At 38.1% G+C, this 27,809-nt stretch overlaps 2 protein-coding genes across 4 annotated transcripts in view; one reads left to right on the top strand and one right to left on the bottom strand.

Moving 5' to 3' along the window:
- CENPP (centromere protein P) overlaps positions 1 to 27,809 on the top strand; it is a 237,870-nt gene that overhangs the window by 86,676 nt on the left and 123,385 nt on the right. Inside the window, exon 6 of one of the 3 annotated variants that reach the window (XM_033122664.1) lies at positions 10,998 to 11,038. The exons of the other annotated variants lie outside the window; for them this stretch is intronic. Coding sequence (XP_032978555.1) covers positions 10,998 to 11,038 — 41 coding nt within the window. The remainder of the gene's footprint in view (positions 1 to 10,997; positions 11,039 to 27,809) is intronic. 3 annotated transcript variants of the gene reach the window in all.
- Positions 5,097 to 15,773, bottom strand: OMD (osteomodulin). The gene is made up of 3 exons (XM_033122657.1): positions 15,487 to 15,773; positions 9,222 to 10,175; positions 5,097 to 8,659 (listed from the first exon to the last, which is right to left on the bottom strand). Exons 2-3 carry the CDS (start codon positions 10,159 to 10,161, stop codon positions 8,328 to 8,330), a joined length of 1,272 nt encoding a protein of 423 aa, XP_032978548.1. The 5' UTR covers positions 10,162 to 10,175; positions 15,487 to 15,773; the 3' UTR covers positions 5,097 to 8,327.

The raw sequence follows: 27,809 nt of genomic DNA on the forward strand, positions 1-27,809 counted from the left end.
AGTTAGTATATAGCTAAGAAATTTCCAACGTAAAAATTAGTTTTAGCACAAATTATATTATAGTTTAGTCATTTGGGGTACCCTCTCCTTTATTTAAGGTACACATAAAATAACCCAAGAGTCAAAATCAGCTTTTAAAAAGTAAATTTGATTTATAATTTGGGTTTGATAATAAAATGTATTTTTGTTTGCTAAGTGAAGAAAACTATAAATATTTAATTTTTAAAAGTTTAAGTGGTATTTTAGATAACTATATGATGATCTTTAAAGATTCACTTTTATTTTTATTATTCTTTCATGCTTTTAGCAAACATTTCTTTCTCCTCTCAGCTAAATATTCAGTAAATATGGATATGGATAAATATTTAAAAAAATAAAATGAAAGAATACTTACTCTCTTTTCTATTCAAAATTGGCTTTTGGTCCTTTCAAATAAAGCTTAGATAACCTAAGACTTAAATACTCATGTTTTCATTTGAATGTGTGTTATTTTAAATTTAGTTGTGACATTTTCTGATTTTGGTTGATATAAATCGTCAATTTTATGGTTTTAAGGATACAATAAAACTTTTAAAGTCTTTGAAAATATCTAATAATGAAACAGCAGTTAACTGATTTATTTTTGCCTTGTGTGGAAGGTTTAACAGGATGTGGAGAAGTAAACTGGATAGATATTAAATGTCGTATTTAGAGGATCTTAGATATTCATAGATTTGCTGATAGTATACACAGTTTGATACTTTGTACTACAAAAAATTACTTGTGGATTGTAATATCTTTCTTGAAAAGTTATGACCAGTTAATAATACAGTTTTTATACCATTCATTCATTTAGTAAAAGTTTATTGAGCACCAACCAGTTGTCTGCCAGAACGACAGACAAAATAAGCTCAGACAAGGAACTTGTTGTCTGTGAATCAGCAGGAAGGGCAGCAAACACAGCACAGCACGCGCAGTGGGACCTGCTCACAGAGCCTGGGACACGGGGAGGCCACGGAGTCTGCACCAAGCTGACTTACGAAGAGAAAATGGGTGAGGAGTGGGGCTGGGGGCAGAGGGTGAGGTGTTCCAGGAAGGGGAGCGTCACATAGGCTGGGGCAGTAAATCACTGAGAAATTTGTAATAAGTTGTACATGGCTGGAGCTTGGAGGGAGGGAGAAAAGAGGTGAGAGGGGTGGGGCATGTCAGATGGGACCCAAGTCAGATCACAGAGTCTTTTTTATCTTATTAAGGTGTTTGGGCTTTGTGCTGTGGCCAGTGAGAGACCACTGAGAGATTTGTTTTTAGCCAGTGAGTGACATTCTATTTTCATTTTATAAATATCCCACTAATGTTGTATTTTTGAAGAATACCACTACTTGTCTGTTGTATTGATTATTTATTACAACTTTAGAGGCTTGAAATAACACCTGTTCATTCTCTCACATTTTCTGTGGGTCAGGAGTCCAGGCGTGGCCTGGCTTGGTTCTCTGTTTCGGGGTGTTGCCTGGAAGCTGCAATGCAGGCGTCGGCTGGGCCTGCAGGTCCCTTCAGGAGCTGGCTAGGGGAAAGGGTCCCTGTGTGAGCCCGTGTGGTTGTCGGCCACAGCTTCGTGCAGAGCGTGCAACTAGGTGCCTCAGTTTCTTGCTGGATGTCAGCCAAAGGCCACCTCCAATTCCTTGCAGCATGGCCTCCTCCATCAGGCAGCTCCTAACATGGCAGCTTGCTTCTTCGCATCCGGAAACGGGGATAGTCTTCCAGCAAGATGGCATTACGGTCTTTGTAGCAGTCATGCACACGTAATCACATGCACACCATCACCTTTGCTATGTCTGTTGGTTAGAAGCAAGTCAGATTTACAACACTGAAGGGGAGATGACTGCACAAGGCCAGATTCTAGAGAAATTCAGAACTGCGCTGGAAAACAAACCCTCTTCTTGCCCAGAGTTAGCCAAACTTTAAAGTTTGAGGGCACAGTCCTCAAAACCACTATCACATTTGATAATTTGCTAGAAGGACTTATGGAACTTACTGAAAGCACCATTATAGTTATGGTTTATTACATGAGAAGGATGCACCTAAATATCAGCCAAAAGAAGGGATGCATTGGGCAGAATCTGGGAGTGTTCCAGAGTGCAGAGCGTCATTGTTCTCAGGATGCATTACCCTCCTGGCATTGATGCAGGACAGCATGGCCTCGCTGTTCAGAGTTTTCACTGGGGTGTTCTTACATAGGCATCACTGGTGAGTGTCCTTGTGGTTGCACTCGGCATCCAGGTTGACTGATGCTGAATGACCCAAAGTCCCCATCCTAAATCACATGATCCTTCTGTCTCTTGCTGGCATGGTCAACCCAACCCTAAGACTGTCGGATATGACTAGTCCCACCCTACCAGGCAACCGAAAATGTATTGAATGTAATTGAATGTTGGAAACAAGGGTTTCCTAGGAAGAGTATTGTTTTGGAGGAGGCTTAGTTCTACTGATAGAGCACACATAATTACCAAGTGGATTAAGTTTCAAAAAAACCACAATCTGGAAGAGTCTTTCCTCTATCTTCTTCGTCCTCTAATTTTATAGGAAGTAGTATAATTTAGGAGTCAGAACACCTAGGCATTAGTTTTCTTCTGTTGTTAACCTTCCCCTGCTCTGGCTGAGTTAACTTCTTTGTGGTTTATTTTCTTTATCTTTTGGACTAGACTCTAGTTCCTGCAGAGTTTCTCAACCTCAGCACTATTGAAATTTTGGACCGGATCGTTCTTTGCTGTGGGGACTGTCCTGTTCATTGGAGGACATTTAGCAGCATCCCTGCCCTCTGCCCACTAGATGCCAGTAATACTCCTCCACGCCCTCGTCCCTGCTGTGACAACCATATTGTCTCAAGACATTGCCAATGTCCCCTGGAGGGCAAAGTCACACCCACTGAGAGTCACTGAGTTGCCAGATTTTTATAGATGCTTTAAAACCCATGGAAAATCTGTGATTTGACTCTCATTGTCAAATCTTGTTATATCCTGAAGTCCAGTCATTTGGTCAAATGAGATAAAGAGGAGAACCTAGTACTTCCCAGACTAAAGGGTGAGATTTAAAGGGAGGGGAATTATGATTCAATGTGAAGAAAGGTTCATGTTAAAAATACATCGTATTTGTGAGTTTAATTTTTCTGAGTAATACATAAATCTCCATATAGTGGGTTCTCAACCTAAATATGAAATGTAATGGCAGCCATGTCCATGATTTTGTAATAGTTACATGCTAGGCATAGTTATATTTAAAGAAACTTTGGATATTTTAGCTGCTATGATTTTTGTTTCTAGCTGCTGTTAAACTTTATTTCCAAGATTTAGAAAAAATGGATTTGAAATCAGGAAACCAAGATTTTAGTTCTAGCCGTCCTTGGGGTCATAAGAATTCTCTGCAATAGTAAAAGTATACAGAAGAGACAAGGTTTGTTTCTTCTATTTTGTTCCCATGGAGTTGGTTAAGTGTGTTATATGATATGCATACATCTGCATTTGAGTTCAGTGGTCCCAGCTTGAGGAATAAAGTAAAAATGTTTCAGGTAATATTTAAACACCAGCTAAACATCCTCAACTAGTAATATTGTGAACAAATTTATGAAATATCCTTTATTTTTATGTCCTTTCTAAAAGCTAAATAAGTGTATGTTATGCTTTTATGTTTGTTAATTACGCTTTGGTTCATGGGATGATTTGGATTTGTTTGTTAGTGGTCACAAGCACAGTTCAGCCTAGTAATTAATATAACTAGTGCTTTGAAATGTAATGAGAAAGTAGATGAATTTTCATCTTTTTCTTTCCTGTTATAAATATCAAATCAACTGGTTTTAATCTGTAATCTTGATGTGCTTGTTGATGTTGCTGCACTTTCTCCTAGGGAAAGCATTGGGGGTTATTTGTTTTTAATGGGAAATACTTGGGGTGGGTATGAGTTCCTTAAGGCGTTTTTAAGTAACAAAGATGTTTGTTAACCTGCTTTCTTATTGGTCCTGCTGCTGGAGGCTGTTTGCGCTGTGTTTGCATATATGTTCCTTTGGAAGGAGGGACCAGAGCAGAGATGATCTCGTTTTCCTCCTGTACAGGAGTCTGAGCACACACTGGCCAGAGTGCCTTGGGAGGGATTGGAGGAAACCCTGCTCTCCTCCGTGGCAGGCCGTCCAGAGGTGTTTTGGAAAGCTGAACTATCAGAAAGTGACTTGTAATATGCTTGTTGTGCATGTATGATTTAAGCACCCTCCTCTCTCTCCCTAGTGAAACTTTTAACAAAGTCTGTCTCATTCACTAATCTTTTCTATGAGTATAGTCGTGGAAGGAACCAGAAGGTTGCTGACTCTGTTCTAGGGGCCCTGAGACAATGCTGAAGTGTGTAGAACACAGCTGATATTTGGGGAGCATATGCGAGGTGTGATCACAAATACGGTGAACATTTAAATTAAAAAAAATTACAGTAAAAGACCCATTGCCATTAATCCCCTCAAAATACCCCCCTTGCTCTGAATACACTTAGCCCATCATTCTTGCTGCTTTCTGAAGCAGTTCTGGAAGTCCTCTTTTGTGAGTCTTTAGTTGTGCTGTCGTGGCTGCCTCCCTGTCCTGAATCATTTTGACTTTGGGGAAGAGCCAGAAGTCACACCGTGCCAGATCCAATGAATAAGGTGGAATGAGGACACACTGTAATGTTTTTATTTAACAGAAATTGCTGTACCAGAAGTGATGTGTGATACAGAGCGTTGTGATGATGGAGGATGATTTATGGCACACTTTAAAACACACCGTCTCTCAATCTTAGCTCACACCCAATTGACTGCACCGAACAAGTTGAAACTTGTCACACACTGTTATTGCTGTGTTTCCCCGAAAATAAGACCTAGCTGGACAATCAGCTCTAATGCGTCTTTTGGAGCAAAAATTAATATAAGACCCTGTCTTATTTTACTATAAGACTGGATATAATAATAATATAATATAACATAACATAACATAACATAATATAACATAATATATAATATAACATAGCATAACATAACATAATATAATTAATAATATAATACCGGATCTTATATAATATAAGACCGGGTCGTATATTATTTTTGCTCCAAACGACGCATTAGAGCTGATTGTCTGGCTAGGTCTTATTTTCGGGGAAACAGGGTAGGTTCCACGCATAGTGAAGACCCCCGCCTTTCCACTGGAAGGCACTCGGCAGCAGCACTCACTGTATGTTTTGATCATACCTTGTAGGTCTAGCAGGTGGCAGGGCTGGACATGCTGAACTAATGGTTCCTGCTTGTTGGATGCCTGTGACTGGCATGGCCTTGTTAAATGCTGTGTATGGACACTTTCTCTTTATGCTTCTAACTATGCGAACCACCTTTCATAGAAATGTGGAAAGGGGGCCTTCCAGCAGTTAAGTAACTTAGAGTCACCTAGCTTAGTCAGATGTATGAAGTCAGGCTTCTTCTACTCAGGCACATCTGATTTCAAATTCCTTCTTCTGAAGTGTTAAATTGTACTGTTTTATTCTTCATTAAGGCTGTTCTTTGAGGTTTAAAATGTATTTTATCAGTTTAGGAGATAGAAGCCCCAAAATTCTGAAAATTGTAGGGTTTTTATTTTTTTTAACTGTGCAAGAGGTGAAATAAGTAATTAGCACATCTCTGTATTGCTCTCGCCCTGGGAATATGTTTTCTCCACTCTTGCCGCCCCGTTCCTACTTACACACCTTCCGTGAAGCCATCAATTACTTCACTACATCCCGGCCAAGTCAGGATATCTGTGTTCACATTGCTTTTGAGTTACTGCCACTTTAGCATTTTATTTCTTTCCTCATGTTAGAATGAATTGTTTTATCTTATTTTCTTTGTTAAATTTTTTTAATAACAGCTTTGAGATAATTCACATCTCATACAATTTACACTTTTAAAGTATACAATTCAATAGTTTTTAGTATTTTCAGACTTGTACAGCCATCACCACAATCAATTTTAGAATATTTTTTCACCCCAAAAAGAATCCCTCTACCCATTATCAGTCACTCTCCACTTTTCCTCTATTCTGCTGCCACCTAGCCCCAGGCAGCCAACAATCTCTTTGTCTCTATAGATTTGGCTGTTCTGGACATTTCCTTTAAAAAGATTGATATAATATTTGGTCTCCTATGACTGGCTTTTCACTAGTATAATATTTTCATGGTTCGTCCATGTTGCAGCAGGTGTCCTTACTTCATTCCTTCTTTCGGCCGAGTAATATTCCATTGTGTGGATAGACTACATTTTGTTTATAAATTTATCAGCTGATGGACATTTGTGTGCTTTCTGGCTGTTAATGGATAAGGCTGCCATGAACATTTGTGTACATGTTTTGTGTGAACATATGTGTTCAGTTCTCTTGGTTATAAACCTAAGAGTGGAATTGCTACATCATAGTTACTGTAATTTTGTGAAGAACTGCCAGACTGCTTTGTAAAACAGCCACAGCATCTGACATCCCTACCAGTGGTACACGAAGGTTCCACTTTCCCACCTCCTTGCTAACAAGTGTGATTGGCTGTCTGTTTGCTTAGAGCTTCCTGTGAGTGTGAAGGGGTATCTCATTGTGGTTTTGATTTGCTTTCTATGATGTCTTTCATTAACTTAAACCATTCTTGGTAAGAAATAGTCTTATCTCCTAAAACACCCACAGTGTTTTCTACATATTAGCTCATAATAAATGTTCAAATTTATGGCCCTATTTTTAAGAAATTCAATAAAAGGTTGGTGATCCTTAAAATTTTTTACCTCTGTTGAAAGTGGGCATTACCCACATCGCCAGCATTTTGCGCCAGGTATACATGGGTATTCCATTGCTAGATCTCTCATTGCTGAGCCCTACATACCAAATGACTTGATGAATGTTAATTAAATGAATGAATGGAGAGTTGCCTTTGTTCATTCTGGATTGTTGAGCTTGTCCCTGGGGTCAGGTGGGTGTTCTGTTTCTGCAAATGCTAATAACCTACTCAAAGAGCAGGTTATTATATATTATAGAGCAGGTTATTATATATATTACATAAAGAGCATTAGAGGCTTCATTTTAAACTGTCATCTCCAGAAAAATAAAGACTCGCCATTTGAAAACTGCTTCAAAATACTGTTTTACTTGACTGGTCTTTGCGTATCGTCCAAATTATTGTTTGTTCTTTGGCTTCTCTGTATAGACAGCCCCATATTTGTGTTTATTCTTTATCTGAGGAATTCTATGAAATGTTAGTCAAGAAACATTTCTGGTAAATCAAGAAAGTTCATTAAGCAATTAGATAATCTTCATTACAAGGCATACTTAAAATACTTCAAAATGATAGATTAAATAATATGTGATTTTTAAGATTTTAAACAAGATATCAAAGCTGGTCTATTCAAATTTTAAAGGAACTCTATTCAACTTTAACCCTATGTAAATAAACATTGGCTGGTACACATAGATGTTTCTAATTAATTGTGCTAGAAAAATAGAAGTGTTTAATAATGTTGATATACTTTCTTGTGCCAACATTAACTTAACCTTGTGAACAAAGCAGTCATTTATTAGGAAATCTTTATGTAACTAAAACAAAGAAACCTTTTTTTAGTGAATTTACTATAAAAACATTTATCCCAGTTATAATGAAGCACAGTAAAGATTGTTTTGGACAGTTGCTTGAAATTTGCTAAATACAGATTTTGATGAAATAATTTGGTGTTTTTTTAGTTGTCCAAACACAGGGTTTAAAATTTTGTTGCTTTGGTGCTCTGAGAGAAAAACAAGACTCGTTGATTTTATGAATTCCATGCCTTGGATACTTAGTAGGATGGCCTCTTTTGAAAATCAAAAATATCCTGTGCTCTAAATGGTAGAGTCATGGGGATGAGATCTCAAACGCAAGTGTGAGAGCTTTTTTGGAGATCAGGTCAAAGAAATAAATCTATTCCTTAAATGAACGTCTGTCTATTATATTAATGTAATCTCCAGACATTTAAACTATCCTCATAATAATTCAAAGCAAATGGCTTACAGTTCTCAGCTTCTAACACTATTTCTTTCATCATTCTTAGAAAAATTACTATTACTAGAAATGGCCTACTTGCTGTTTTTCTCAACACGACAAAATTGTTTAAAGTTTAGTGTTTGAGTCCCACTTGTCATTCTAATTTATATTCTTAAAGACTTGTATCATTTTGAGTAAGTTCTAATTCTATGTAATGACGAAGATGTTACCAACAACTTAAATTTAAGTACTTGATCTTATACTAATACATAATTCTGGATATATCACTGTGAGCGATAAGATTTTGTGAAGTCATATATGTATATCTATATAGTTTCTTGCCATTCTTGACTTCCGTAGTAGTGAGGGTCCATGTTTTCTTCTGTTTCTTCTTGTTCTGGGCCTTCATGACCATCATCATCATCATCTTCACTATCAGCATCATCATGAAATCTCCTTAAAACTTGGGTCTTCAGTTGTATTGTTTGACCATTAGTGCTTCTTTGTTCACCATAATAAATACTATGTATATGAGGGAAGCAGAGGAAAATATATGAGCTTATTGGCTCTTTTAGCTTATTTTGGTCCACACGAATGTATGTTAAATGGTGGTAAAATAGTGGGTCAACAGATGGACACATCACTGTAACATTGATATCTGAAAAATACAAATTAAAAATTAATCCTGCTATGTTACATGTATAATCTTATGTTGGATTTTATTAAAATGTTTTATGAATATAATTTTATTAATCAGAATACTTATAAGTGGAATTAGGTTTAATTATTTTTACAATAATCACATATTAAAATAAAGAAAATGAAACTAAATTAATTTTATATTATCAAAATAAATGATGACTTCATTGGATATTTAATAATTGTTTAAGTAATAAATTATTTAAGTAATAAATTCTGAGTAGAAACAATCTCAAAAATAAATAATGAAAATCACCTGTAGCCCCACTACTCCAAATACTCTTATTTCTTCATATACTCCACAGTACTATTTCTTAATGTTCAACGTGATAAAATTTAATAGAAAAGACTGTACATTTTATAGTACACCTTTCTCTGGGGCCAATTTCTGCCATTTTCCTAGCTAACTTTAAAGCAACCATTTTCTGCAATGTATAAAGCATAGCTTTATAAACATTTGTTCTTTAAAAGGTCAAAATAATATTCTTCCTGTCTTTAAAATATAATGAAATTTTACGTACTTTCAATTTCATTATTTTCTAGGTATAAGTGTTCTAAATTTCTTGGAATATAGAATGCTTGCTTCAGTTTGTTGTGTCCAACATTGAGCTCTATAAGGTTGGAAAGATTAAAAATATTATATGGAATGTCTTGTAGTTTGTTGTGTGACATTCTCAGAGCATGAAGTTTCGGAAGTTCACTGAAGTAATTTTCTGGTATAGAAGAAATTGAATTGTTTTCTAAAGAAAGATACATAAGTGAAGAAGGCAACCCAGGAGGCATTGATTCCAATCTGTTATTACATAGGTTGAGTTGCATTAAATTTTCCATTTTGGCAAGGTTTTTGTCTTGTAACGTGAAAGCATCAAGATGGTTATAACAGAGATCGAGCATGGTCAAGTTTACTAGCCCATCCAAGGCATTTGTCTGCAGTCTGGAGATCTCATTGTAACCAAGAAGAAGTCTTTCCAAAGACCTCGGAAGAGGAAACGGAAATTCTTCTAAACTGTTATACTGTAGGTGAAGTTGTAGTAGATTTGACAACTTAGCAAACACGCCATGATCAATCTTTGGAGATTTAATTTTGTTGTGGCTGAGATTGATTTCTTTAAGATGAGTTGCATTCATGAATGAATCGGCAGTCACAGCCTCAATTTCATTGAACTGAAGATAGACTTGCTGAATGTGTGATGGAATTTTTGGAATAGTCTGGAGTTTGCGATTATCACAGTACATTGATGATGGAAAGTTGGGTGGGCAGAAGCATTCACTGGCACAGCCTAAAGTATGCTGATGAAAAGGTACTCTGTAGTCTACATTTTGATGATACTGGAATTCTGGTTGGTAGACATCATCTGATTCTTGGTCATAATCTTCATCCCATTGATAACTTTCATATTGGCAATATACCTTGACTCCAAGAAATAAGAGAAGGACACATACTGGACCTAAAAAGCCCATATTCTTTTTTTGTCCTATTGCAAGGAGAAAAGGAAATAACATTGTTCGAAAAGTGAGTGAAGCTTAGAATAATTCTTGTATAAATTGACAGTTATATAAAGCTCATAATATCTATATCTGTACTGAAATTACAAAAGAATGTCCAGAATGAATGGGCAATGCTCAAGTCAACATTGATGTTTAAGTACCAGTAAGGAGTTTTTTCTTTCTTAAAGTCACATATTGCATTGAACCAGATGAAATAATCTTCTTTTAAGATAATCTGTTTGCCTTGCTTACGAGACTATAGATTTGCAACCACAGCATGATTCCTCCACTCTCGATGCTGGGTGTTGTCACTGACTGGTCCCTCAGTGATGGTCACCACTGATGAGAGGGGAGACCCTATGCTTTAGCTGCAGAGCTTTTGTCTAGGAGATTCTTCCTTAATGTTAACCAAAATTTTCCCACTGCAACTTCTGTCCTTCTGTCTGCTGATGTTCTTTTCTGTCCTTTGGGAAAACATGAAACATTTCCTTTTATGTGAGAGCTATCATGTTTTCCTTGAGAAAAAGCTGTGTTTCCTCTTTGTGTTTTCTGTCCAAGCCTAACCGTGACTTCAGATTTTCCCCATGGAACATTTTCCAAAATCCAGTTATTTTTGTCTCTGAGTCTACTTGAACAATGACTTCAAATCCCAAAATACACACAATATTTATATTCTACTAAGTTATAATATTCATAGGTTATTCTATACATTTTGTGTATTACCTTCCTAGCTTCCTTCTTTCTATTAATATTTTTGACTTACGTTCTACGTATACAGATATTAAAAAACAATCTGTTCTGTCTCCCAGGAGTTTGACCCCTTGGAGGATCTGGAGAGACATGTAACGTGGTGAGTAGAAAAGTGTGTCTGCATAGATTAAAGGAGGGATTACTCAGCTCGAGAAACACAGACAGTCAAGGCTTATGCTGAAACTTGAGGTTGTAGTGAATGGTGGAGGCTGAAAACCTTCATTTCAGTCCTGTCACAGGATGGTCAAGTCACTTAACATATCTGCCTTTTGCCTCATCAATGAAATGAGAGCTATAATTGCTTGCCTGTTTATCTCACCTGGTAGTTGTTAGGGTCATATGAGATAGGCACATAAATGTGCTTCGCAAATTGGAAAGTGATCCAGATGGAATAAGTATATTATTTAGGAAAAGGTTAAAACACACACACAAAAAGGAAACCTACCTACCGTGTTTCCCCGAAAATAAGACCTAACCGGAAAATAAGTGCTAGCATGATTTTTCAGGAGGACATCTCCTGAACATAAGCCCTAACGCGTCTTTTGGAGCAAAAATTAATATAAGACCCAGTCTTATTTTGGGGGAAACACGGTATTTTATTCTGAGGCCATTTTTCTCTGTCCTTCTCAGCCAGAGTTTCATGAGAGAATTAATGTCCTAATACGTCACTGTATGTAATGAAATGACTTATCTCCTGTTTACCTAGAGTGGAACTAGCTAGTTTTCATCATTGGGATGGATAATTGAGGAAATAGTTACTTCAGTCATTTTCTCTGATAGAACCAAATTTTAGAAAGACTGTTGTCTTTCTAAACATCTCAGTTTCTTGTTTCTTTTCTTGTCAGAAACTAAAACTTGGTAGAATGTAAATATTGTGTGTATTTAGGATTTGAAGTAGTTATTCAAGGAGAGTTAGAAGCCCGTGATCTTTTTTCCTTCATGTTTCCTGCAGTCTTCCTCCCCAGTCCTTCCTGTGACCCCACGCTGTGGGCCTTGTCATTACTAGTGCTGCAACCCTTCATACTCTGACCGCTGTCTCCTGTTTTTATCACTTCCTCCAGTAATGCTTCCACTTCAGTGGCACCTAAACGATAGTGATCCTACAGTTCTGTCTTAGCACCCTAGATCCGTAGTGCATTGCTGTTGTCACTTTGCACCGGCCCTAAACTTTCTGGCCCTTCCATCCTCTTATGCTTCTGGTAAACCCCAACTCTCATTACATCTCTTCTCCATCTATTCTTGGCCTGAGTCAGGAAACTGAATATGACAAGAGAAAACCAGGATCATGACAACTGGTCTCACTTAAATTCCTGACCGTTCAAGTGCTGCCGGCAACATCTGTTTAGTGCATTCTTTCCCCTTCTTTTAGACAAGCCTCTAAAACCTCCTTCCCCATTGGTTTTGGTGATGATGACCTTACTTCCTATTTTTATCAAGGAAATAGGATCAAACAATCATATAGTTCTAATACATTTTCTTATATTTAGTCTTATCGCTACCTACAGAAAATGCCAAAATAGCAATGGTTTGATCTTTTTAAATAATCTGTGATTTTGAAACTCATAATTTTCTATTGCAAATCTAAATAGACTTCATCCATTGTTCTTATATGTGGGATTCAAGGAAGATGTGGCATTTTGAACAGACTTTGAAAGAATATTAGGGGGCTGCTCACAGAGAGAGAAGATTTCCGGATAGAAGAGATGAGCAAAAATATATAAGCAACAAAAGAAGGGGTGTTTGGGAACTGGTGGTTAGCCAATTGAAAGAGCCAAGTAAAACCACTACAAACCTTCTGGACCAGAATCTGGAGGGCCTGAATTCTGACCTGAGATGCACTCTGGGAATGAACACCTGATTTCACTCATTAGTACAGCTGAGCTATGATCTCCACGCCTCAGTATTTGTGAACTAGCAGAGTCCTGGCAGGTGAAGCCTTATTCCAGAGGGTCGTGTTCAGTTCTGGCAGAGCCACGTGGAGATTGGGAAGCTCCCGGTGGACCTGACTGGGAGGGCTATCACTTGCTGTAGTTAGAGACCTGTATGTACTAGGAGCTGTGTGAGCCTGGTTAGGAAAGCACCTGACAGCTGTTAATAATTACTTAGTTTGCTTGGATCACTTCAGTTAATCATCGTCTTGAATTATTTCTAGGTGTAAGGCACTGCTTGGTGGGGAACACAGAAATGAAGGCATGGTTCCTTCTGTAATGAGCATACAGTGTAGCAGACAAGAGACACAACACAGCGAACCATTTTCTCAGGCAGAGGGAAATGTGGTTTATAGCAGAGACACCAGGCCTTTGGGAGTCCATGGCTTAACCCTGCCTGTGGGGGCAGGGAAGTCTTCATTGGCATCCTTTGGCCCATACATCACGAAGTTAGCAGGCCTGAGTATAGGATGTCCTATTTCCTCACTAGTTGATAATAACTTATGTATTACATTTGTAGCATTATTCTCATTCTAGTAGCATATTAACTTTTTGAAGTACTTGTCACACTTCGTGTCAGTCTCACTGCACCATGGAGCGGGGCTCTGTGAGTTTGCCACCTCCCAGAAGGTTGAAGTAGAAGCAGAAGCAGACACGTGGCTGCGAAGGGTCAGACCATGTGGGGGTCTCGCAAGCTCCCTGGTACAGGGGAGCTTTGAAAAGAGCGCTGCTCATCAGAACTCTGACCTTTATCCTTATGTTAGGAACATTAGCCATCATTAATTAATACAACCTTACATTTGAGAATTAAAGTCATGACTCTGTTGTTCAATAATTATGAAAAATTATTGGAAAAAAAGGAGACCTGGATGATACTTTTGATCCTGCACCTTATTGCATACCTGGGACTTGGAATCAAGACCTCAGGAAGGGGCCGCTCTGAAAGTAAAGGGATTCTTGTGGTCTTAGCCACGAAGAAGAAAGGTTTCTCTTCTAAACTTAACTCGCCATCATTGTCCCCATCCCTCGAGAGGGTGGCCCTGGACCTCCCCTTGCCCCACTCCCTGTGACTGTTGTGTGTGTAGCTTTCTGGTCTGGAATCCATCTCTATGTCCACTCCCCTTACTCTTCTGTTTCACTCCTGAGATTTTCCCGTTACAATGATCTCATTTCTTTTCGTACAAATGTTCATTCAACTAATCTCTTCCCAGCCATTTGCTAAGCCTATTTTTATTACTTCTGACCTTTCATGTTTTACAATTTATGCCTTGTTGCCTACAGGATAACTATAGCAAAATAGTATAACTCATTGTCAGTTATCTCATTTCCTGACCTCTAATTTTTGACGGAATCTAGTAAAATGCTGAAAAATTTGGATTAATAAGTTATAGATTCCATTTTGTTAATAATACTTATCACTATTAATGTTGTTTATTTCTAGGCATTTATTTTGCCACGGTGATTTCTTTAAATGAGCAGTCACAGAGAATATGGCTGTTCTCTTTTCTGTTGACTATTTCTCCATCACAATATACTGTATTCTTCACTTTCCTATTGCATTGTGTAGTTTAAAAATAACAAATGTAAAAAAGAAAGTTAAAGTAAAATACAGGTTACCAGTTTTAAAAAATATCCATTAATGTGAATTTTTCATATAGCCATAAAAGTTGCTATGTCATAACATTTTTCTTACTTGGAAAAAAAGCACTCACACTTTTTATCCAGAAAGTTTTAATTAAAATTATTAATCAAAATAAGATAGAAGTTTGTTCTTCAAAGTTTAAAGTAATTGGAAAGCCTCATAGTATTATATTAATTTAGAGACTTAATTGTTTTATTGGTATGCCCCAGAAACTAGAATATAAGAAACCAAATATTAATATATGGTTCAGAATTTTTTCCACAGCAGTTTTCAATTTAGCTCTTTAAAATTAGCGTACATCACTATTACATATTACACCCAAGGCCTAAGGAAGTAAGACTCTTTTGCTATTAAAAATATGAAAGTTTTAAATTATTTTTAGCCAAAATACATTTAAATCTTAATTAACCGAAACCCAAGAAACTAGATCCTTCAGTACTAGATGCAATGTTCATGTCTTGCCTTTGAGAAACAGGCAAATGAAAACAAAACCATTCTAATATCACGAATTTGGTTAATGGAGAAATTTTGAAAAAATTTCTAGTGAAATTTGTACAACTATCCATCTTCCCTACCACCAGAATCTCTAGCCCTGCTCAGATGTCTGGCCTAAAATCATTTGTCAATTTTTTTGTCATTTAAAGTTGAGAGAGAGAAAGAGATAGAAAATTATTCCATTAACCTGAGAATCATTCATTCAAAACAATAACAATAAGAACAAAAATATATACGAGTATACAAAGATTATTTATTGGGTGGATCTTAAGTTAGAAAATTAAATTCACTATAATACTTCTTTCCCTGAATATTTTGGTTAATCAAAGTTTTAATGTAGCTTTTACCAGATATTGCTTCCAAAAATTGTGCTTTTATGATGCCTACAATCTATTTTAATGTTAAACACATCAAATATACTTTTTAATTTTTAACAATAGGAATACTTTCTTTAAAAATTGAAAAATTATTTTATCATCATACCTGTTGAGTTTGCTTTAGTTTTCAGAGGTTGATGAATTTGCAAATCCTGTAAATGAATCAGAAATTCCTAAATTCTTTAACCGAGTCTCTTAAAAATCCACAGTAACTGTATGTCCAAACAGGGCTGTCTCTTGAATTACTGAAGCAATTTAAGCAAATATAATCTGCCTGGAAAACACTTGGGATGAATTAAAATTATGTATTTCTTTTCATTATCCAAAACTTTGTGGATTCAAATTAAGATTCTTGTGTTCTCGGTCAGATTTATGTGGCTTACTTCTTTCTTTTCCCCTGAATTTTGGTTTGAGGTGTGGCAAGAATTTCCTCTAATATGAAAGGCAAACAGAACTAAATGAAACAGCGTGTACTGATTACTGTTTTTATTTTCATTTTCATGCCAAAGAATTCCTTAAATTAAGGTCCACTGTAACATTTCTCAGCAATTTAAGGTGGAATGCGAAGTCGTCTTGAGACTGGTTGTCTGATACCCTGTGTTCACACCAGTGCTTCCCTTCATTAAGACAAGGACCTAGGATTAGAAACATAGCATTTCACATCTAGTTTATTTTTAAAGTGAAATAGATTGTCACTGGAGACACAGGTTAAATGTATAACTTCTCCATGCAAAGAATTATACCTCCTTTTCTATCAGCTATTCCCTTTCTCACCTCTCCTCGCAAATACACCCACCAGAATGGCTTCTGATCACCTTTGAAATAAAAATTCAACTCTTGGTTATAGAATTCAGTGTCTTGCCTTCAGAAGGTATATTTCAGATTTGTCTGTTTTTAGGAGTACAAAAATAATTTTATAGTATTGAATAAGATGGAAGTAAGAACTTCTGCTGATCAACTACTATTGCCTTTATTTTGCAGATGTAGAAAATTTCCTGATTTCACTGAACTGTCTCTCCTGAAGAGCAGCAATTAACTGTTGAAATGCTATCTTTTTATACTAATGTTTTCACCCTTAAACAGCGTTAACTTGTGTCTCTGAGCAGTGAACTTTGAGTTCATTTTTTGGGAGATTCTTTCAAGCTTGTGCAAACTAATAAGGTAAAATGAATCCTGGAATTCGTTTTCGTTTCTTCAAAATAGTGTTTTCCATTAGGTTTCTACAAAGAACTCACAAGATTTATTTTGTTATACTTCAGATTTTTAAAAAGTGTACAGTGTTTCAAGTGATGTTTTGGCAGTATTAAAAAAGTCTCCTCTATTATTTCAGACACTGGTATGTAAAACGTGGCAGACTGTGTTTGGACTAAGAGTTCATCTTGTTACTGATCTTTTCCATATGTTTTCTATTAGTCTTTGTTCTTCAACCTCAGTCTCCACACTAAGGAAAAGAGAGCAAGTCTGTGTACTTTTTCCAAAAATTATTTTACATACCCTCTCAGTTCTTTTGGAACATTAATTTAAAGTCAACACTTAATTTTTATATAATTCTTCTTTTAACCCTGCAATTTGAACTTGTGGTAGTGATTATGTTGTTCATGTTCCTTACAAATGTGGAAAGAATATCAATAGACAGCTCGAGCATACAGAATCAAAGGCGTCTACAAAATTTAGGTGAGGTTGACCGTGTCCAGGAGGTGTAGGTTTGGGAGGGAAGGTGGAATGGGGGTGCGCGAGTCAGGCCTTAGAGGGAAAGTAGCAGCTGTGATTGTGATAGTTCACTGTTTCAGCTAGGTGTTTATAATTGAAGCAATTGAGGAGACAAGTCAGTTGAATTGGTGAAAAGTCTAAATGATATTCTACGATTATAATTTGATTGAAGTAGATACAGTATTTTAAGGCTAAATAACATGTTGCTGACTCGGAAAGGCCTGATTGAGACCTGCTTAATTATGGTCATAAGCGTGAAGATGATTTTTCATTTACTTAGTCAGCTAATGTTTATTGAGCACCTACTTTGTTCAAGGCAGTTTTTGGTGCTGGGGACTCAGCAGTAAAAGTGCCTGTAGTCATGGAGGAGGAAAACAGAAAGTAAATATGCTGCTGATGTGCTTGGAAGACTTAGCCTCCCAGCATTCCAAATCAAATCATGTTTAGGAGGCAGGTGAGCTGTTTCTATCAGGAAGACCTCAGGCAGCCCTACAAAATAGTCCAAACACTGGGTGTCACATGTGCCCAGTAGAAATGGCTAACCTTTTGCATCTGCCTCTACGGGCCTGTGAGGAGTGCACACTCCTGAACTCATGGCTGGTTTCCAGTTCCCTCGTCATTCACTTCTCCCATAAAATGGTGCCCGTGTTCCAACCTCACCCATTCTTATGGAAGCCCAAAGTTTGAGTCCTGAATCAACGCATCCCCAACTGTGGAGGGAGGCCCATCAGTATGCTAGTTGCCAGGGCTGCTAGCTTCAAAATTCAGGTTCCAGCATCTACACCCAGACCTGCAAAGTCAGAACCTCTGAGTGTGGGCCCAGGAACTTCTATTTTAACATGTGTCCCCAGTGCATGCAGACTGGAGAACGACTGATCTATCACCTTCTGTCCCTCACGTCCAGATTGGATCTGCTCCCGAACCCTTTGTGCCTGGTACCTAAGGAACTTCCCGTGTGTGTCTGTGGCTCTTGGTCTCTGCTGCCACCGCCTTCCTTCCCGCCACTGCTGTCTCTCACCCAGATGCTCCTAGTCGTGTCTCCACCGGTCTCCCTGTGTCCACACATCTCCTTTTCCAATCCATTTTGCATCTTGTTCTATATAGAAACCAGTCTGAACTGTACAGTGCTTCCTCCAGTGGCGCCTCATATTTAAAATTCTAAGCATGACCTTCATGTCTGGGGAAGCTCTGATAGCCTGCCTCTCGCCCATTCTTGGAGCAGCTGACTGTTTCTGAGCTGTGCGCAAACTGGCCCAGTCCTTGCTCACTAAGGCCTCGGCACGCTCTTTTCCCTCTGCTTGGAACGCTGTGCAGTCGTTTGTCCGATTTCTCCTTTCCATCTGGACTCTCTCATGTCCCCACATTGTTCATAGTGGGTGCTGAGTAAATATTATATGAATGAATGCACAGTACCTTCCAAGCTTCTCCCTCTTCTCCATTTTCTGGATATCTTTCTAACTTCCTGCCTGATGGAGAGAAGGTGCTTCTGGAAAGCTACCCTGTACCAACACAGAGGTTATCTTTCTAACTTCCTGCCTGTTCTCTTGCTGTCGGCTCTCGGACCTCACCTGGTCAGCTGATCAGTGGACATCATATGTCCTGCATCTAGAACATATTTTTATTAGCATAAAAACATAAATACAGTAACACTGAGAAAAGAAGACACTCTTGGTAACTGGTTGGCTGATGTCTAGAGAAGAGAGAAAAGGGAAAGTAGAAATGAGTAGTTCTTACTTATCCTTAACACAGCATCTGAATCACCTGTGGAGGTTTTGAAACTTCAGGTCTGGGTAGAACACAGCTAATATTATGTTTAAATGACTCAAAGGTTGAAAAGGAAAAATGTTATTTCCTCTACTTATACTCACAGTGCTGACACCATATATCTGGGTTTTTTCCCACCCCTAACCACTTCTCTGACACCAGCTGGGTATCCTACAATTCAACTCAATTTGAACCTGGTACCTAAGGAACTTCCGTGTGTGTCTGTGGCTTTTGGTCTCTGCTGCCACCTCTGCTGCTCGTCTTCCTTCCAGCCACTGCTGTCTCTCACCCAGATGCTCTCTCTCACCCAGATGTCTCTCACCCAGATTACTGTCATTATGCAGTAATGACACTTTACCTGCAGTTAGCGTCAGACCAGACCCCACAGGGAAGGGCTTAGTCCCACAGGACTGCTTCCGCCTACTTCAGACACCAGTTGCAGTTAGTAAGTCTTTAGGTTACCCACACTTCTCTCTGACTTGACTACAAATCGGGGGTTCCCAGGACCTCCTCCTCAGATTAGGTACTTTGCTATAATGGAATTTAGAGAAACACCATTTAATGGTTTAGTGGTTTATTACGTAATAAAGCATATGATAAAGGATACAGATGTACAGCCAGAGGAAGATTGGAGGACAGTTAAGTTTGTGAACTTGTTGCAACGATGTTGCTAACCTTTTTTTCACATTAGAGGGATTATTCATTATGTATTTGTACCAACTGGACAAACAGTTAACCAAGTTTACTATTTGGAAGTGCTGAAAAGGCTGCGTGAAAAAGTTATTCGACCTGAACTTTTCGCCAACAATTCATGGCTCTTGCATCACGACCATGCACCAGCTCACACAGCACTGTCTGTGAGGGAGTTTTTAGTCAGTAAACAAATAACTGTATTGGAACGCCTTCCCTACTCACCTGACCTGGCCCCCAATAACTTCTTTCTTTACCTGAAGATAAAGGAAATATTGAAAGGAAGATATTTTGATGACATTCAGGACTTCAAGAGTAATACGATGATAGCTCTGATGGCCATTCCAGAAAAAGAGTTCCAAAATTGTTTTGAAGGGTGGACTAGGCGCTGGCATCAGTGTATAGCTTCCCAAGGGGAGTACTTCGAAGGTGACTGTAGTGATACAGTAATGAGGTATGCAGCACTTTTTCTAGGATGAGTTCGTGAACTTATTTGTCCAACCTCGTATATACGGTGAGGTCAGGAAGGGTCTTGAGTGCAGGAGCTTCTGTCCCCACAGAGGTGGGGTGTGCCCCTCTCCCGGACAGTGGATGTGTTCACCAGCTTGGAAGCTCCCTGAACCCTGTACAGTGGGGGGCTTTATGGAGGCCTCCTCATGCTCAGCTCCAGCCCCTCTACTTCCCTGCAGGATGGTGGGTGGGTGTGGCTGAAAGTCCCAAGCTTCTAATCCTGGCTTGGTCTTTCTGGTGACCAGCCCCGCTCCTGAAGCCATCCCGGAGCCCACCCAAAGTCACATGCTTAGAACAAAAGATGCTCCTGTCATTCAGGAACTTCCAAAGGATTTAGGAGCTCTGTGTCAGGAATCAGGGTCCAAGATCAACTATTAGAACAAAAGATGCTCCTGGTGTTCCTATGGAAATTACAAAGTTTTAGGAGTTGTGTGTCAGGAACGGGGGCAGAGACCAACTATATGTTTCTTACGTCACAAAGGTATACCATGAAAACTCACCCTGCAGCTTCTGTCCCCCAGCCACCTGGTTCCCACACCAGCAGCCCCTGCGAGGGACCACATTGCATGACTCCAGGAGACACACTGCTGAGACCTTCAGTAGAATATGGTGTTGTCATTTTTTTGTTAATCCTTCCAGAGTATTTTGTACGTCTAGAAGCCAGTGTATATATTTTAAAATCATTAAGTTGAAAAGAATTCTTACATGAAATCTGAGAGGTTTCTAATCTTTTCCTAATATAAACAGTGATGCAATTAATAACCTTCTGCGTCTCTTTGCACGTGAATGCCAGCACATTCGAGGGCTGAGCTCACGGCCGTGGGCATGCACATCTGTAGTTGCTCCTGTTAAGTCCTCGGGGTAGTCTGTATCAAGATTTTATCCTTTGGTATCTGCTAGGTTAAATGGTATAGTTGGAGCTTTCATTTCTCGTACTGTGTGTCTGCTCGATTTTCCTTTCTTACATTTTGCAGCCAGGCACACTTCTTTTTCTGGACTATCTGTATCTTTTACTTTTTTCCCATTGTCTTGTAGGTCTTTTCGGATTGACTCTTAGGAGTTTTTATATATTAGGGCAAGAAGAACTAAGTGCTGTGACTCATTACTGTTGTTTTCCAGTTTGTCATTTGTCCTTTGACTTTGCTTTTAACAGTTTTGCTATGAAAACTTTTAAGTTGTTGAGTTTATACATTTCTGTTTAAGGACCTCCTGGCTTTTGTGTCATAGTTAGAACCACCTTCCTTACTTCCACATTGTCAGAAAAATTCTCCCATGGTTTCCAGTGTCTTGTAGAAACATTATGGTTTCTTTTTTTGCATGTAAATTTCTGATTCCGTAGAATTGACAATACCTACTGTGAAGTGTTACCTTCCTGACCGTTTTGCTGGACGACTCTTTCAGGTGTGCCGAGGGGATTAGCAGCCGGTCCCCGTCCTCTCTGACGTGCCACTCTTACCAGGCGTTAAAGGAGTTGTTTCTCAGCGTCCCACTGTTTCCCCTTGAGCCGTCTATGGACTCTCGACTCGCGCACCACCAGTCCTGTGGGACTAATCAGTGCAGCTTCTTAAGTATCTGCTTGCCTCATCACTCTTCTTTCTCAGGATCTGTTGAACTATTGTCACTTGCTGTCACTGCTGCTACTGCTGCCTTGTCTCATTGAACTTGACCTGCATATTTCCTTTTCTTTAATATTTTCCACTGTTAAAGTTATCCATCTGTTTTATATTGTGGGTAATTTCTTTATTTCTGTTCTTCAGCTTATTTTTATGTGTGATAGACTCATTAATGATATAGCTCATGTATAGAAAGAATAAACATGAGTATCTATAAGATACCAAGATTAATGAAGCAAACATGTATTTACTCACCATTCAGCTTAAGAATCAAGACATTATCGATGCCTTTGAAGCCCCTCTACTTGTTTCCCTCTTGCTTTGTGCCAATGGGAAACACTATTTTGAGTTATGTGTTGAATATTCCCTTGCATGCCATACGTACCACATATGTATGGACCTGTAAACCATACAGTATTTCATTGATGCTGTTGCATTTTCTATAGATGAGGTACTACTTTAAGGTATTCTTGTATAATTTGCTTTTATCACTCAACATTGTGGCTCATTCATTTCACTGTTGTACACTGTTCATACTACTGCATGAAAATACTAGCATTCATCTGATTTCTTCTATGAAAAGACATTTAAATTGTTGCCATTTTTTGCTATTATGGAAAAATAATCCCATCACTATTCTTGAACATGTCTCTTGGGGACATTTGCATGGTTTCATTGGGGTATACATATACCTAGGTATCATTTCCTTCAACTTTACAAGATGCCAGGTTATGTTCTAAAGTATTTATACCAGTTTGCACACTCACTAAAAATGGGTAAGGCTACAGTTGTAGATCTCATTGGTACGTGGTATTATCTAACTTTTTCCATAATTTCATAGATATACGTATAATGGCATTACTTGAGATTTAAATTTTTATTTCCCTGATTACTAAAGAGGTTGAACATCTTTCCAACCATTTGGATTTTCTCTTCTGAGATATGTCTTAATACTTTTTGCTCATTTTTTATTGTGGTATTTGTCTTTTTCTTATTTTTTGTTAGTTATACAGGTGACTGTGTGCCATCATTTTTCAGTTTATTCTCTTGGGCTTTTCAGGTACATATGAATCCTTTGCAAATGATCATTTTACCTTCTTTCTAATTGTTTTTGAGGGGATAGCTCTTTGTTTCAAAAAGACATTTTACAAATCTTTAGTATCCGGATAATTGGACTGTAGTTTGTGTTTTTCCCAGTAGCTCCCAAATAAACGACATGAGATAAAAATACACTTCTAGTCAATAAGCCACATGGTAACAAAACGATCAGACATCATAGAAACCTCATCAAATAAGGAGGAACAGAGAGAAGAATTGTAAAAGACTGGCACACTACTAGCTTCAGGAGGCAGAGACAGTGAGGGAGCATTCAGAGGCAGCTGAAACAGCCAGTACTCTCCACCCTGACAGAGCAAAGTTCCAAGATAATATGTACAATTAAAAAATACTTGTCTAAATGATCCATTCAGTGTTTCTTTTGCATTGACTAGGACTGAGTAAAGAGCAATAGCATTTTCAGACCCAGGAAAGGGTGATAAGATGTGTTTCCCTTGGCCAAATTAGTAGGAAAATATTCTTTTGTGTTAAAGGGGGAGGATGGGACTTATGGACGCAGGAAACAGAATTCCATTATGTTTATTTGGTTTGCAGTTATTAAAAAAATTTATAAAAATAAAGTTTTGAGGAGAGGGTGATACTTCTGGTGGCAAATTTCTGGGGTGAGTATGTGTGATTGGTGGCATCATTGGATGAGTGGGTGTTTGCTGGGGAAGTGGATGTACAGACTGGGGAGGACCAAGGAAGAGCCTCCTAGGGTGATGGAACTTTTATCTATCTTGATCTTGATCTGCTTTGAATAAGTGGTACTAAGACAACTGGATAAGCACATCATACCATATGCAAAAATTAGCTCAAACTGGGACAAAGACCTAAGTTAAGAGCTAAAACTATTATATTTTATAAGAAAACATAGATGTCAGGATTTATGACCTTGGATTAGGCCACAGTTTCTTAGATGTGACACTAAAAACACAAGAAACAAAAGAAAAAAATAGATAAATCGGATATCATCAAACTTTTAATTTTTTCTGTGCTAAAGGACACTGTCAAGAAAGTGAAAAAACAGCATACAGAAGGGGAGAAAATTTTTGCAAATCATGTATCTGATAAAGACTCGCGTCAAATAGATAAAGAGCTCATACAACTCAATAACAACAACAACAACGACACCAATCAGTTGAAAAATGGGTGAAGGATCCGAAGAGACATTTCTCCAAAGAAGATAATAAATGGTCAATAGACATGTGAAAAGATGCTCAGTGTCACTAGTCATTAGAGAAATGCAAATGAAAACCATAATGAAGCACTGCGTCACATTCTCTAGGAAGGGCACCAGGTGTTGGTGGAGAAATTGGAATCCACACGTATTTTGGAAAAGAATATACAATGGATAGATATATACGATGTCAGAGGGGCAATAGATTGGGGGAGGGGGTTGTCACTTTGTGAAGGGTGAAATATCTAGCTATTACATTGTTTTGTACACCTGAAACTAATAAAAAACAAAAACACACACAAATTGCCAAAAAAAAAGAACAAAAAAGGAGAATATACAGTGGTACAGCCACTTTGGAATACAGCCTACAGTTCTGAAAAAGTTAAACCGAGTTGCCATTTCACCCAACAATTCCACTCCTAAATATATGCCCAAGAAAAATGAAGGCACATGTACACACAAAAACACTAACATTTATAGCAGCATTATTCAGAATAGCCCCAAAGTGGAAACAATTTATATGTCCGTCAACTGATAAATGGATAAGTAAACGTGGCTTATCCATACAATGGAATATTACTTGGCAATAAAAAGGAATGAGGTACTGATACTGCTACAACATGAATGGACCCTGAAAACATTATGCTAAATGGAAGAAGCCAGTCATAAAAGTCCATGTAGTATGTGATTCCATTTATATGAAATATCCAGAATAGAGACCGAAAGTGTATTTACAGTTACCTAGGGTGGGAGTAATTTTAATGGGTGCAGGGTTTCTTTTTGGAGTGATGAGAACGTTTCTGAAATTGATTGTGGTGATGGTTGCTACCCTGTAAATAAACTAAAAACCATTGAACTGTATACTTCAAATTGAATTGTATAGTATGTAAATTATATCTCAATGAAACTATTATTAAAAATAATGGCGATGAGAGTATAAATGAATATGATTGGCTGTGAGTTGACAGGTTTTGCATCTGAGTGAAAGTATTATACTTGTTCATTATATTGTTTTGTCTGCTTCTGCGTCTGTTGTCAGTTTTCCTTAATAGAGAGGAAGTCTCCAGCACTCACCCTGCAAGTCTTAGTATCAGGACTCCACACAACTGTCCTGTGCGTAGAGCTGTGAATGGCACGTGCTTTTGCCCCTCGCCTGATGTGCCGCTGTGTTTCTGCCTCTCTATCCTCTGTAAGTGCTTCCTCTCTCTATGGAAGGGCTCATTTTCAAGCCGTTCTCTGTATCCGTGTTACTGTTTCACCAGGAGAGGGTGTCACAGCTGGTAATGCTTCCTTTCTCTCAGCAGTAGTTAGAGCTGATTGGGTGGGAGGCTCTGCTTCACAGTTGCCCAGAGACTGAGAAAAATCCCTTCAATAACACTGAATTATTGGGAACAAATGTCATCTGCGCCTACCTCTGAGTAATGCAGAGCACACAGCACATCTGTAGTGCCAGAGAGCTGGAGAGCAGGGTGGGCTGTGGGGTAGGCGGAGAAAATGGGATCCAACACACCATGTTCTCAGGGGAAGATAAATGCTTTTTTTCTCCCGTCCCTAATGAGCACCCTTCACTGACTTAACTCAGAAACGTGTATTGAGCATGGTAGTGTGGTATCCTGTAAGGGGAAGAGACGGTGCGAAGGTGATTCGGTCACAGTGCTTGCAGCCAAGATGTCTACTCATCCTCCGGAGAATGTGAAAGAAAAGACCAATGTAGGAATAGCTGTAATAAGTTAGGTTGTGAAAGTGCAAAAGAGAAGCACAATCAAAATACTGGGAGAGACAGGATGGGAGGGGTGAGAAGCCACATCCGTTTATGAGAGAATCAGGCAGGTGAACTGAGACGGGTGACTTTTGACATGGACATCTGAGACTGGGGAAGATTTTGATAGATTCAAAGGAAGCATGAACAGAAAAACCCCATAGAAGCCAGAAAACGTAGAGTATGTTTGAGAAACAGCAAGTAATATTGAGCTGGAGCATAAAGAGATGTAAGCATGAAAGAAAAAGTTCACAAATCATTATTTGAATGTAGATCACAGACTTGAAAGGTAGGTTTCAGACGTTTTTTGTGATTTAGCAAACAATGGTAACTGTTACAGGCTTTTGATGAATAATCAATCCAGATAGCACAGAGATCTGTTTGGTTGGTCATGTTAGAGCTGGACTGACGAAATGAGGCCAGGAGCTGATTTTGATATCCCAACAAGAAAATAAAGTGATGTGACCCAGTGAATGAGAATGCAAAGGAGGGAGTGGATGCCAGCTGCATGCCAGGTCAGGCAGAGTTTGGAGCCAGGTAGCTGTGAAGGAGCCAGAGGGTCAGGAAGAAACCAGAACAGCTGGAGGAAAGAAAAGGTCAAGAGGGACAGTGTGGATTTGAAGGACATTGTTTATGATGTTGATTTTGATTGAGTTTTATGGCTCCAAATGTTTGGGTTTGCTTTTGAGAGTTTGTTACTTCAACGCAAGGGCCGTGTTTGAGAGGTGGATTTCAGAGGCCTCACCTTAGAGGTTATGGTGAGATGCATAGAAATGGATGAGACTACCAGGGGACAGAGAAAAGAGGCCAAAAGCGTAATATTTAGTGGACACCAGCCACTAAAGAACAAGCCGAAAGGTGGGGTGTGTGGAAGCCAAGGAAGTAAAGGATCTCCAGAAGGAAGCACCATGTACTATTTTATAATGATGATCACAGAAAAATGAATGTGCCATTGCAGTTGAAAGCACGGAGTTAGACTGCTGGGATCAAATCCTAGATCTGCCACAAGTTATTCAATCTTTGTTCCCCAGTTTCCACACAGAAAAATCCAGGTATGAATAAAGGCACCTGCCTCATGGGGTTATTGTGAGGATTAAATGCATTAATGCAAGTGAGGCACGTGGAGGAGTGTCTGAGACTGTTCTTTAAACGGCAGCTACTACTGTTTAATATCATTCATACAATATGATTTTGGGAAAATACATTTAGGAGGATTGTTAAGTCAATTGCAATAGGTTAAGGATCATGTGAGTGAAGAGGTAATTAAGACCGAGGTAAGATAATTTTTTTTTTTTAAATGGAATTATGAAGGGCAGAGAAATAATGCAATATTTTAAGGAGAAGCAAAATTGATTTATTTTTATTTTTATTTATTTTTTATTTTTTTAATAAAAGCTTTAGTTTTGGTGACTTCAAGTGATTTATCTAAAAGTATTAGGTTTCATGAATTCAGTGATCATTTTTTATTGTATTATTTCAAAGAAATAAGGATAGATTGATGGTCACTGAGATATTTTTCTCCCTTGAAATCCTTCATAAACCCAATAAGTTGTAGTAATTCATTTGTTTCCAAACTTTAATGGGTAATATTTTGTAATTACCATAAAATGGGTTTGTAACAGAAAACTTTAGTGCAGCTTTGGTTGTTACGATTTCTATTAGCGATTTGTTTTTTGTAAACTGATAACCAAAAATGGTTAACAGCTGTGAGATGAAAAACAGAAACATTAACTACAGGAAATTATTTGCGGGGATGTCAGGAATCATGTCCAGTGTTTAAAAATTTTTGCTGTCTTTTCTTTTTAGAAAAAGATGAACTTAGCTACTTTAAGCTCCAGTACTCAAATCACAGACTAATCTGTTTGTTTAGATGATGCTAACCTGAGTATTATCCTTATGAATTTAATTATTTTAAGAACTGGAGCCTTAAAGTTTCAGTGAACATTTGACTTTTGCTTATGTTCTTATAAGTGCCATGATATCGCAGTTGTATTTTAATGATATATTATAGAAAAATGTATTTTATTTATTAAAACTATTGGAACTTTAGAATATTTGAATTTTAGAATGATTGTCATTGTAATGTGTTTTACTTTTAGGGATTTTTC

This window comes from Rhinolophus ferrumequinum, chromosome 12 (genome assembly GCF_004115265.2).
Source record: "Rhinolophus ferrumequinum isolate MPI-CBG mRhiFer1 chromosome 12, mRhiFer1_v1.p, whole genome shotgun sequence".
Lineage (NCBI taxonomy): Eukaryota > Metazoa > Chordata > Mammalia > Chiroptera > Rhinolophidae > Rhinolophus > Rhinolophus ferrumequinum.